At 48.0% G+C, this 13,881-nt stretch overlaps 1 protein-coding gene across 1 annotated transcript in view; it reads right to left on the bottom strand.

The window, feature by feature from the left end:
* The window catches only part of FUZ (fuzzy planar cell polarity protein), a 142,833-nt gene extending 139,930 nt beyond the window's left edge, over window positions 1-2,903 (bottom strand). Inside the window, exon 1 of the mRNA XM_073570885.1 lies at window positions 2,709-2,903. Coding sequence (XP_073426986.1) covers window positions 2,709-2,795 — 87 coding nt within the window. The 5' untranslated portion in view covers window positions 2,796-2,903. The remainder of the gene's footprint in view (window positions 1-2,708) is intronic.
* Window positions 2,904-13,881: the final 10,978 nt, after the last annotated feature.

Below are 13,881 nucleotides of genomic sequence, written 5' to 3'. Positions count from 1 at the left end.
CAAGCTCTCAAGTGAGAGCAAAAATAGGCTGGACCTCTTTTTTGCAGTTGCCTGCTAATTTAAAAATTTTTTGGAGGTGCAGTCCATTCTCTTTTCTTGGTGTATTGCATGTTCTTTCCCCTTTCTTGGACCAGCACGCCTCACATTTGGCACAGGTGAGTTTAAATTCAGGGATTCAGTCTTGCAGCATGGGCACTGTGAGGTACCAGGCCATCTGCCCTTCTGGTGCATTGCCAATTCTCAGTGACATCTATGTCCGGCCCATAGACCTTAACAGCTTATTTATATATCAAGAAAAAGGGGGATATCTCTGGAATACGACAACGGATCACAAATATCAAGGTGTCATTTTATTCACCGTTAAAAAGTGAGTTACCACAAGGGTCAGTACTGGCCCCTCTTCTTTTTAACACATGTATTAATGACCTTGTAGGGGGCAATATTTGCTGATGATATTAAACTCTGCAGGATAATCAACACAGAGAAGGATATTACAGGGGGATTTATATAAGCTGGAGGCTTGGGCTGAGAAATGGAAATTTAACGTAGATTAATGTAAGGTTATGGACTTGGTCTAAGGAAATAAAATATATAATTATGCACTAAACTATAAAACACTGGGTAAAACTGTCACTGAAAAAGACTTGGGTGTATGGGTGGACGGAAAACTTCACTTTAGTGATCAGTGTCAAGCAGCTGCTGCCAAGGCAAATAAAATAATGGGATGCATTAAAAAGTCCTCTTCCTCTCTGAAGAGGCAATTTGCATATTAAAAGAGGCAAAGATTGTCATGGCAAGAACATAGTTTTGCCTCAATACAAGTGACTAGTGTAGCTACACTTACAGTAGATACTGTCCATCCGGTGTATAAGAAGGACATAGCTGAAGTAGACCAGATGCAGACAAGCGCGACCAACGATATTAAGAGAATGGGTGGTGACTGCAGAAGACGGATGATCGAACTTGGAGTTATTCAGTTTGGCAAACCAAAGGATTAGTGGAGATCTCAATACAAAGTACCAGTATATGAGGACAGTGCAGAGATCTGTATAATGATCTATTTACACTTAGGCCTGCAACAGAGATAAGGAGGCGTCCTCTATGTCTAGAGGAATAAAGGGTTTAATAATAATCACAGATGCAGATTCTTTACTGTAAGAGCAATATGTCTATGGACTCCTACTAGAAGAGCAGTGAGCCCATAGGATACTTTACTGTAAGAGCAGTAGGCTCACGGATTCCTTACTGTAAGGGCAGTGATTCCATGGATTCTTTACTGTAAGGGCAATGAGCTCATAGATTCCTTACTGTATGAGCAGTGAGCCCATGGATTTCTTACTGTAAGAGCAGTGAGCCCATGGATTCCTTACTGTATGAGCAGTGAGACCATGGATCCCTTACTGTACGAGCAGTGAGTCCATGGATTCCTTACTGTAAGAGCAGTGAGCCCATGGATTCTTTACTCTAAGAGCAGTGATCCAATGGATTCCTTACTGTAAGGGCAGTGAGATTATGGACTCCTTACTGTAAGGGCAGTGAGACTATGGATTCCTTACTGTACGAGCAGTGAGACCATGGATTTCTTACTGTAAGACCAGTGAGACCATGGATTCTTTACTGTAAAAGCAGTGAAACTATGGAACTCTCAGCCGCATGATGTTGTAGTGGTTGATTCACTGCTGAAATTCAGGAAGGGCCTGGATGCCTTTCTTGATAAACATACTATTGCAGGTTATGGGCGCTAGATTCTGTGATGGGATGTTAATCCACAGAAATAGACCGATTCCCACATGGAATCAGGAATTATTTTCCTCTAATAAAGAGCTATTAGTGTCTGCCCCAGGGGGTTTTGCCTGCGGCTGGACCAACATGTTGGGCTATAGATTAAACTTCAGTCTACCTTCAGACTTATCTACACGTCCATACAGACGGCTTTGGAGGGTGACTCCTACAGACAGATTCCCTGTAAGGATATGTGCACACGGAGTTTTTTGGATCTGCGGATTTTGTAGTAAAATCCGCAGATAAACCCACAGGACTAAAGTCCTGTGGTTTATCTGCAGATTTGCCTGCGGTTTTACACCTCATAATGGATGAAGTGTGAAACTGCAGCGGTTCTGCACAAAAGAATTGACATGCTGCGGATTGTAAACCGCGGATAAATCCGCAGCATGTGCACTGCAGGTTTTTTTTTTACGTAGGAAATAAAGGTATTGTACAATGCAGCAAAATCTGCTGCGGACCCGCAGAGCCAAAACCGCTGCGGATCCGCAGCAGAATCCGCAGCGTGTACACATACCCTAACTCTGTGGCTCCCATTGGAGCTCATTGACACCTAATAAGGGCATCTGAGCCCTTAGCTAGTGATGCTGCAAGGACTTTGGCATGTGAGGGGTTACACTGCCGGGATCTCAGCCCTTTCCTCCCTTGATGGTATATAACCACGGATACACCAGACCCCATATTCGGGACTCGGCAGCAGGTCCATGAAGGACATAGATTTAGCGCAGCTCATTTAGGATCCCCCAGCCTCCATACAATGACCAGTTGAGTGACACGGATGAATTTGGGACTCTTAGAAAAGGAGACTTCAATGGAAGAGTCACATGCGATTTCCAGAAACATCTACAATGGTGGGACGCGAAGATTGTGGTGTCTCCCCCCTAGACCCCCATATAACAGGTCAGCTCCCTATGTGCCTTCATTACCTGCCTGCTGCTGCCCTTGCTCCTGCTGTACAGTGGCACCCCGCTGCTGGCCGTCAGGCACAGCAGAAACACCGATGTCTCCTCCATGTCTTTCACGAATCATCACAATCTCTGCCATGGAAACCATCACAGCTGGCAGCCGCCATCTTGCTTTTCGAAAAGCATGCCGGGAAGAGAGGCAGCGAAGCCAGCAACAAGAGAAGAGGTTGCTAGGTTACAGAAAGGGGGCGGGGACAATTACGTAGCAGAGTAGATAGTAATGGAACAATGCTGTCACTGGCCGCTAGAGGTCAGTGTGGGAGGAAGTTCCCCCTGTGGAGAGACGTTAGTGGTACGGTCCGCTGTCAGTCATGGCTGCCGTCATTTGTGCTAGTGCTGCAATCTTGCTGCATATGGGAAGCAGTGGAGGCGGGCAGGGCTGTAGCAGAGCAGACAGTGGACACGGGGCTCTGCTGGCCGGTGTGTCCTCAGGGGGACATTATAGGGCTTCTGGGAGCAAAAGGCAGCTGTTTGAGGGTCAAATTTCGCTTCCATTATTCATATCCTTGGGATGATAGCAATAAAAAAGTCCTCCGGCTCATATTTCCACCTGTAGAAAATCTGCTCTTTTCATTTTGCACTGTTTCCTTATTTTTTGCTTTATTTATTACATTTTTTGCAATTTTTCTGGTTTTGCATTTTTTTGCATTTTCTTTTCTGTTCTATCACTTTTTTGCATTTTTTTCCTGCTCTATTACAATTTTTTCCGGTTTTATTACTTTTTTGGCATTTTTTCTGCTATTACATTTTGTTTGCATTTTTTTTCTATTTGATGCAGCTTCTTTTTTGTGCAAAAATGTGACAATTCTGCACTTGAGTGTTATTGAATTTTTATATTTTTTTTAATTTTTTCAGATTTTTAATTGAATTCTACAAGTAAGGGCAGACACACTAGCGATTAAAAAAAAGGTCCGATTTTGATGCAGGAGAGTCGGACGAGTGTCATGCGTTTTTTGTGCGAGTACAATCCAATTTTTCACACCTAGCATCCGAGTAACATCAGAATGCAGTGCGATTTTAACATGAGCTTTTGACAGCAGTTCTGTCATTTACACATTGTTTTAAAACCAAATACTTTTCAAAACACACATAATAGATATATCTAATATGTATATTTTATACTGCATATATTATACTTTTTATATATATATAATATATACTGCTCAAAAAATAAAGGGAACACTAAACAGTACATTGCATTGTTTACGGTGTGTGCACACAGAGTTTTTTGGTGGTGCGGATTCTGTAGTTATCTGCGGATTTGCCTGCGGTTTCACACCTCATAATGGATGAGGTGTGAAACCGCAGCGTTTCTGCACAAAAGAATTGACATGCTGCGGATTGTAAACCGCGCAGAAAAATCCGCAGCATGTGCACAGCTTTTTCCAGTTTACCATTGAAAACAATGATACTGTACAACACACCAAAATCTGCTGCGGACCCGCAGCAGAATCCGCACCGTGTGCACATACCCTTAATGTTCCCTTTATTTTTTTGAGCAGTATATACTGTATAATACACTGCTCAAAAAAATAAAGGGGACACTTAACCAAATATAACCAAGTAAATCAAATTTCTGTGAAATTAAACTGTCCACTGATTGACGATCAATTTCACATGCTGTTGTGCAAATGGAATAGACAACAGATGGAAATTATTGGCAATTATCAAGACACCCTCAATAAAGGAGTGGTTCTGCAGGTGGGAACAACAGACCACATCTGAGTACCAATGCTTTCTGGCTGATGTTTTGGTTACTTTTGAATGTTGGTTGTGCTTTCACACTCGTGGTAGCATGAGACGGACTCTACAACTCACACAAGTGGCTCAGGTCGTGCAGCTCATCCAGGATGGCACATCAATGCGAGCTGTGGCAAGAAGGTTTGCTGTGTCTGTCAGCGTAGTGTCCAGAGGCTGGAGGCGCTACTAGGAGACAGGTCAGTACACCAGGAGATGTGGAGGGGGCCGTAGGAGGGCAACAAACCAGCAGCAGGACCGCACACAATTTTTTCCATGATTAAAACCTTTAATTTAACTCTTAGGCTATGTGCCCACGTTAGCATTTTTAAACGCTCAGGAAAATGATCCCCTTCCCAGAAAACGCGCGTTTTATTTCCACGCGTTTCTTGCGCGTTTTTTGCACAAAAGCGTTTTTGACGCATTTTTTTCAGCGCGTTTTCTGGGAACATTGGAAAAGGGTAAAAACGCTCAGCAATGCGGAAATTAATGAGCATGCTGCGTTTTTAGCCGCTAAGCGATTCCTAAGTGTTTAAAAACGCATGCATTGGCACAAAACGCCAAAAATACATGCAATTTAATGTGAAGCTTCTTTTAAGCGTTTCTGCAGCGTCTGATCCGGCACAAACGCTGCGGAAACGCTTAAAAAACGCAACGTGGGCACACAGCCTCAGAGTTCCAATTTTTCCTAACACACACTAAATAATTTAATGAACACTGACATATATAAATCATTTTGATATAACATGGTTTACTATATGTAAACCATGTGTCATATCCTGTCGGGTTCTACAATTATTTTACAGAACCCGACAATTGACTTAACTGCTATTTTGCTAACGCGCTTTATGGGGTCTGCAGGGAGGCACACAGACTTTACCAGGGACAAGGGTAAGCGATATCTATACCTTTTATGATGGGCACTTTAATTGGGGATATCATGAATATACGTAGTTAATTCATTTTACTTTACCCCCGTTTCTGATTATTATTGTTTTCTCCTGGGGGACACAGGTACTGTGGGTGTATGCTACTGCCACCTGGAGGCTGACACTCAGTGAACAAAAAAGGTTAGCTCCTCCTCCGCCGCCTAAACCCTCGCCCCAATTGCGGGCGGAACTCAGTTTTTTGCTTAGTGTCCTTTGGAGGCACACACGTCTGGATGTCTCCAGACTATTTTTTTTTTTTCCTTCCCATGAAGATGAGACAGGGGCGACGGATCCTATTGAAAGGGTCCAATCTCCTCAAAGCATCAACGGGCAAGCATGCGTTGAATATCGTCTCCGCGCATGCTTTCCCACACCGTGGGACATATCTGGGTCTTTTTCCCCAGACTTCTATTTTTCTTTTTCATTTTATGAAGATAAGACAGGGGCAACGCATCCTATTGAAAGGATCCGATTTCCCCAAACCATCAACGGGCGAGCACGTGCGAGTGTCCCTCCACGTATCCTCTCTCGCAACGTGGGACATAATGCAGTACTTAGCCCTGTCCACCCCTAGGTATTGAAACAATGGGCTTGCACAGAGGCACAAGACTAGTCTGTGCGGCCCTCACTGCTCCACCAACGCTAGACGGCGGACCCCCTGAAGGGGTTAGACGGAGTTAGGGTCCCTGTACCGTCCAGAAATTAACCCCATCCCCTCTACCTGGTATGCTAGATCCGGAGTCAGGTATGGAGGGCTGGGGAGGATCCTGCGGCAGCGTCCCGGAGAATCACTGAAGCTCCAGGTGTCTTAGGAAGTGTAGAGCAATCCTTCTTCCCTCTCCTGCCTCCTTCCGCCAGGCGTGTCGCCGGGTTCCGGCCATAGGTAGAGCGCGCCCCCCCCGCGGTGGGCGGGCATGAAAAATTTACTCCGCGGCTTTGGCCGTGACTAGGCTGCGGGCTAAAGTCCCGCCCCCGGCGTGACGTCATTTCCAGCGCCGCCCCCCCCGGGCTAGGGCGGACGCCGAACAAATTGAGCCCCTGGCTTCATTGCAGGGTAGGCCGCGACCGGGAGAAGAACGTCCCGGCCTACTCAGAGGAAAGAAACAGCGCAGAGGCAGCGGCAGGAGCACGTGGGGACACATGACAGGGTCGGTGGACCACGACCCTGGAGGCGCGCTACGGGCGATTAAAGTTTAGTTTTTTCCTCCTTCTCCCTTCCCCGCAACCCTCATATAAATTAAGCCTGGCAGCAATATGTCCAGAAAAGATAAATCGCACACGTTCCTTTATGCCACATGCATTGCTTGTGGGGTTAGGTTTCCACGAGCACAGAGCCAAAAATTATGCGAAACCTGTGACCCCGAGCGCACCCAGGAGCCTCCCCCTGCAGTAGAGCCCAGGGGTCCAGATCCCCCGGAATGGGTCTTATTGCTTTCCCGGTCCATGGCATCTCTGACATAGGTGATCGAGACCCTTCGAGCCCCAGATAGGGGCAGAGATGGCGGCTCGCCTGTCTGGGAGGGATCATCTGCCTCACAAGAACCTCCGGCCTGCAGGGGCAGCACTCACTCTAGACAGGCGCATAGTAAAAGAACCCACACGGTGTCTCCGGGCCCATCCGGTGCTTCGGCATCCGTGAGTGTGGTGTCTCGTTCTCTGTCACCACTGTCTGGGAGCGAACAGAGTTCAGATTATGACGCTGATGAGCCCCTGGACCTAGATGCTCCAGGGTGTCGGGAGACGATTGACAGTCTCATTGAAGCTGTCAATCAGACTTTGGGTATCGAGGATGAGGTCTCTCTGGCCTCAGGTCATAAAGTGTCCTTTAAGAGGGCCAAGCGACCGCATAGAGTATTTGACACTCATCCAGAGTTTGAGGACATAGTGCAGCGTCACAGGGAACGACCGGAGAGGCGTTTTTCGGGCCAGAAAACGCTGGAAGCCAGGTATCCGTTTGCACCGGAGCTCTGTAAGAAATGGGCGGAATCCCCAGTGGTGGATCCGCCAGTGTCACGCTTGGCCTCAAAATCTTTGTTATTGGTACCTAGTGTTTCTTCCACTAAGGACCCCACGGATCGACTCATAGAGAGTTTGGCCCGCTCGGTTTATGAGGCATCAGGTTCAGCGCTCTCTCCCTCATTCGCAGCAACATGGGTAGCCAAGGCCATGATGTCATGGTCAGAATCATTAAATAAAGTCTTGCAGGATAGGGACCTGCTGACAGAGGTATCAGAGATAATGAGTCAGATCGCGATGGCAGATGATTACCTGACCAATGCTTCCTTAGATGCTGCTAATTGTGCTGCACTAGCGGCGGCAAATGCAATCGCCATTAGAAGGGCACTATGGTTAAGGATGTGGCGGGCCGATTCGATTTCCTAAAAATCCTTAACTCCCCTGTCTTATCAAGGTAGCCGCCTATTTGGGGAGAAATTAGACCAACTCATCTCTGATGCTATGGGGGGGGAAAGCAGTTTTCTCCCACAGCAGAAAATCAAGCCGCCGTTTCATCAGGCTCGGTTTCGGGCATTTCGTAACCCCGGGTGGATGGCAGCGGCCAGTTCCGCCGTTCCAGTTCGCTACAACCAAGACAGGGATCGACAGGTCACATATAGAGCCAACCCGCTGGGCAGGATGCGGGCTCGCCAGCCCAGGTCAAGGGGAGCCAGATCCCAAAGACCCTCAGCTAAATGACTCGGGGCAACCGTTACCCGAAAATGGCACGGTGGGCGGCCGTCTACTCCGGTTCTGCCACATCTGGGTCGAGGTAGCGCGCGACGCATGGGTGGCGGAATTAGTGTTGTCCGGGTACAAGATAGAATTTGTCATGTATCTCCCAAAACGATTTTTTCTTTCCTGCCTTCCCAAGGTGGAAGCCCGGGCAGAGGCATTACTGGGAGCCATCAAGGTACTCCAGCGCAACGGAGTCATTATTCCCGTACCAGAGTGCGAGAGGACTCAGGGTTTTTACTCCAATCTGTTCGCGGTCCCCAAAAAGGATGGGACAGTCAGGCCGGTACTGGACCTAAAGCTCCTGAACAAGTTCATCAGGATCAAACATTTTCGAATGGAATCTCTCCATTCGGTTATATCGACAATGGAGCAAGGAGAATACTTGGCCTCAATAGACGTCCAGGATGCCTATCTGCATGTCACTATTTTTCCTCCACATCAGAAGTTCCTACGTTTTGCCATCGATGGTCAGCATTTCCAGTTTGTAGCACTGCCCTTCGGGCTGGCTACCGCCCCCAAGGGTGTTTACAAAGGTAATAGCAGTCGTCATGGCCATTCTACACTCTCGGGGCATAGTTGTCTTGCCGTACTTAGACGACCTCTTAGTGAAAGGCCCGTCATTTTGGGCATGCAAAGAGAATGTCAGCATCACGCTGGATACCCTATCCCGCCTAGGTTGGTTGGTCAACGGGAAGAAGTCATCCCTTGTCCCAGCCCAGAGGATTTCTTTCTTAGAGATGATTTTCGACACCTCCCGAGAGTTGGTAATTCTCCCTCAGAACAAGGCTCTAGCGCTCCGGCAGAGAGTCCGGAAACTGCAGCAGCCAGTCCCTCATACCATTCGATTCGGGATGAGGGTGCTAGGGAAGATGGTGGCGGCAATGGAAGAGATTTCGTTTGCCCAATTTCATCTGCGTCCCCTGCAGCACGCTCTCTTGACATCCTGGGACAGGAGCCCATTCATGCTCAATCATCGGTGCCGGTTGTCCTCTCACGTCAGACAGTCTCTACAGTGGTGGACGAACAGTTCCTCCCTTCGTCAGGGGAAGCCTTTCCCTCCAGATCAATGGTTAGTGGTCACAACTGACGCGAGCCTCCTCAGCTGGGGAGCAGTTTTCAGTCACCACACAATTCAGGGGCAATGGTCGCAATAGGATGCACGCCTCCAGATCAACATGTTGGTGATTCGAGCAGTGCGGCTGGCACTGCAACATTTCCAGCACTTTCTAGCAGGGCGTCCTGTCCAGATTCAATCGGACAATGCCACAGCGGTGGCTTACGTAAATCAAGGGAGTACGCGCAGCAAGGCAACCATGTGCGAGGTAGAACACGTAATTCGCTGGGCCGAGAGGAATCACTCGGTAATTTCAGCAGTCCACATACCGGGCGTGGAAAATTGGACGGCGGACTTCCTCAGCCGGAAGGGTGTCATCTCATAACCATAGTTGACAACTGCTGTCTCCTGTCACTTTCCATCGAAGCAGTATTACCAGTTGTGTGAGCGGTACTTAAAAAATCAGTCCACAACATTGTCATGAAACCCCTGTCTCCAACGCCACTTCTGCTGTGTGCACCACGAACACCTCTGCCAAGCTGCCCCCGGCCCATACGGCTCGTGTGAGAACCATCACCGCTGCTGTGTGCTGGGAATGCCTCAACCAACTGGTTTACCAGAGTTGCTTGTTTATTAGCCAATATTAGGTCAAGGTTCTCGTGTGGCATGATGTTTTGTAATTTGCCTTTATAGCGTGGATCCAGGATGCTGGCCAACCAGTAGTCGTCATCGTTCATCATTTTGGCAATGCGGGGGTCCCTTTTTAGGATCTGCAAGGCATAATCTGACATGTGGGCCAATGTTGCCGGTGTCAATGATGCACTGCGAGTGCTGGTTGGAGGAGCACTTTCTGGAAAATCCACATCCCTCCAGTCACGCACAAACCCTGTACCAGACCTTGCCACGCCAACATTTTCACTTGCCCCACGAGATGCATCCTCCTCCCCTAAGTAATCATCCCCATCATCATCATCCTCCTCCTCTTCTTCCTCCACCTCGTCCAGGAGAGGTCCCTGAGCAGACAATGGCTGAATGTCATCAAGGATTCCCTCCTCCTCTTCCTCCTCGTCAACATTGGCTGCAGACGCCTGCTCCTTAAGGTGAGTCAAAGTTTGCATGAGCAGACGCATAAGTGGAATGCTCATGCTTAGGATGGCGTCGTCTGCGCTTACCAGCCGTGTGCATTCCTCAAAACACTGAAGGACTTTACAGAGGTCTTTCAGCTTCGACCACTGCACACCTGTCAACTCCATGTCTGCTCTCAAAGTGCCTGGCTGTGTATCCTCCCACAAATGCATTATGGCCTGCCTCTGTTCGCACAGCCGCTCAACCATGTGCAGGGTGGAGTTCCACCTTGTTGCAATGTCGATAATGAGGCGGTGGTTGGGAAGGTGGAGCAATCGCTGCAGCTTCTGCATACGAATGGAGTGTACAGGCGACCGGCGGATGTGCGCGCACAGTCTTCGCAACTTCTGGAGCAGCTCTGTTAACTCCGGATAATTGTTGAGGAAGCACTGCACCACCAGGTTCAAGGTGTGAGCCAAGCAAGGTATGTGGCTGAGTTTTGAAAGGGCTATGGCTGCCACAAAATTACGACCGTTATCACTAACTACCTTGCCTGCCTCAAGATGTATACTGCCCAGCCATGACTCAGTTTGTCGCTGAAAGTACTCGGCCAGCACCTCCGCGGTGTGTCTGTCGCCCAAACACATCATCTGCAACACAGCCTGCTGACGTTTTCCACTAGCTGCTCGATAGGGGGACACCTCGTGTGCAACAGTGGCAGCTGCAGATGGAGTGCTCGTACGACTGAGCTCTGTGAATGAGCTTTCGCTTCTGGAGGAGGAGGAGGAGGTTCGAACGCCTACAGCCAACTGTTTCCTATACCGTGGGCTAGGCAGCACTGTCCCACCACCGCTGTCCCCTGTGGACACTGCATCCACCACATTAACCCAGTGCACAGTGATGGACACGTAACGGCCCTGGCCATGCCAACTGGACCATGCATCTGTTGTGAGGTGCACCTTTCCACTCACTGACTGCTTGAGTGCATGGACAATGCGGTCTTCACATGATGGTGGAGGGCTGGGATGGCTTTGCGAGAGAAGAAGTGGCGACTGGGTAGGTCAAAGCGTGGTACTGCATAGGCCATGAGTTCGCGGAAAGCTGTGCTTTCCACCAACCGATAGGGCATCATCTCTAACGAGATTAGTTTGGCAATGTGGATGTTCAAACCCAGTGTACACGGATGAGAGACTGAGTACTTTCTTGACCTACTCATAGTCTCTGGGAGGGTGAGCTGGACTTGAGAGCTGCATATGGTGGAAATAGCGGTGGACAGGGCGGACTGAGAGAGGGTTGATGATGGTGATGGAGTTCGTGTTCTTTCTGATGGCCTAGATTCAGTCTTTCGTTGATATAACAGTGGGATTCCCTGACTGCTTTGGCCTTGCAACGACACCTCAACATTTGCTGCTGTGCTAACCGGTGGGCTTACAGTGGCGGAAACACTGTAGCGTTGCTGACTACCTTCTTTGTGATCAGTTGCACATGTGGTACTTGAGGTTTGGTGTTGTGTCCATCAGATCCACCACCAACACCATCATTACCAGCTGGCAACCCCCGCCCAATTCCACGGCCTCTTCCACCAGCCTTCCTCATTTTTGGTAAAAATGTACACAAAATCCCACAAACTATATAGTAATGTAAAACAAGGTACGAGGTGTATATAGGTCTCAATGTCGCATGTGTGAAAAATGTCACTATAGGACAGGGGAGATGTAGAATTTCTGAACATACTTTTGGACACTGTTGGATTGTGTGAGGCCCTGTGAATATCACACCGCTATGTCACAGTCTCAATGTCGCATGTGTGAAAAATGTCACTATAGGACAGGGGAGATGTAGAATTTCTGAACATCACACCTCTATGTCACAGTCTCAATGTCGCAGGTGTGAAAAATGTCACTATAGGACAGGGGAGATGTAGAATTTCTGAACACACTTGTGGACTCTGTTGGATTGTGTGAGGCCCAGTAAATATCACACCGCTATGTCACATACTTTTGGACACTGTTGGATTGTGTGAGGCCCTGTGAATATCACACTGCTATGTCACAGTCTCAATGTCGCAGGTGTGAAAAATGTCACTTTAGGACAGGGGAGATGTAGAATTTCTGAACACACTTGTGGACACTGTTGGATTGTGTGAGGCCCTGTGAATATCACACCGCTATGTCACAGTCTCAATGTCGCATGTGTGAAAAATGTCAATATAGGACAGGGGAGATGTAGAATTTCTGAACACACTTGTGGACACTGTTGGATTGTGTGAGGCCCCGTTAATATCACACCGCTATGTCATAGTCTCAATGTCGCAGGTGTGAAAAATGTCACTATAGGACAGGGGAGATGTAGAATTTCTGAACACACTTGTGGACACTGTTGGATTGTGTGAGGCCCAGTAAATATCACACCGCTATGTCACAGTCTCAATGTCGCAGGTGTGAAAAATGTCACTATAGGACAGGGGAGATGTAGAATTTCTGAACACACTTGTGGACACTGTTGGATTGTGTGAGTCCCAGTGAATATCACACCGCTATGTCACAGGCAGAAATTGGCAAAATTATGACAAACTACAAGGTGTATATAGAATTGGGCAGAATAGGAATCTCCCTAGAGTGTAGGTCTGTAAGAACGGAACAAGTCCTCGACTTATCCTTACAGTCACACACGGATAGCTTCACTGTGGCCGTGATAACAGCCGTTACACGGTACTGAGAGAGGAGCGTGGATGTGCACCACTGTCCGGTGTCCGTAAAATTGTCAAGCTCCGTGTTTTTTAAGTATACGGACTGACACATGCTGTCTGTCTATAGTTTTGAATGTGATCAAACAGCAAATATACTTAACTGTCTGAAAAGCAGACAAAACTAGAAGATGTAGGTCTGTAAGAACGGAACATGTCCTCGACTTATTCTTACAGAGTGACACACAGATAGCTTCGCTGTGGCCGTGATAACAGCCATTACACAGTACTGTGTGAGGAGCGTACACCGCTGTATGGTGTGAAAAAATGCACGCTCAGTACCTCACCAGGACAAAAAAAAAATTTGGATTGCTTTTAAAAAAGCAGTTTGCAGAGCAGTGGGAAAACAGCAATCAGCTGTCAGGAAGCCTTATAAGGCAGCCTAACTACCAACACAGCTGATACAGCACAATATAGCCTTCACTTGCACTGCACACACAGTGACTGTTGTGTTGTACAGGCAAAATCGCTAGCAGCAGAAGCAGTTTTTGGTGTCTTCTTCCCTGCCTAACGCTCTCCCTACAGAATCAGCAGCAGCAGCAGCTCTCCCTATTCTGAGATCAGCATGAGTAACATGGCGGTCAGCGTGCACGCCCTTTTATACCCCCTGTGACGCCCCCCAAAGCAAGCCAATGACTTGCATGCCCTTCTCAAAGATGGTGGTGACCCCTGCCTATGTCATCATGTTGCCCACAGTGTCCATGGACCCTGATTGGCTGAAAAAGGGCGGAAAACAAACTTTTGAAATGTGACTTTGGCGCTAAAGTCACCGAGCTCATGGCCGACCTCACCCTAGGGTCGGGTTTCGTTTCATGAAACCCGACTTTACCAAAAGTCGGCGACTTTTGAAATTTTTCGACCCGTTTCGCT

This window comes from Dendrobates tinctorius, unplaced genomic scaffold (genome assembly GCF_039654945.1).
Source record: "Dendrobates tinctorius isolate UK_male_01 unplaced genomic scaffold, ASM3965494v1 ptg000028l, whole genome shotgun sequence".
Taxonomy (NCBI): Eukaryota; Metazoa; Chordata; class Amphibia; order Anura; family Dendrobatidae; genus Dendrobates; species Dendrobates tinctorius.
The sequence above is the reverse complement of the archived record's forward strand: the minus strand, read 5'-3'. Positions and strand labels throughout refer to the sequence as shown.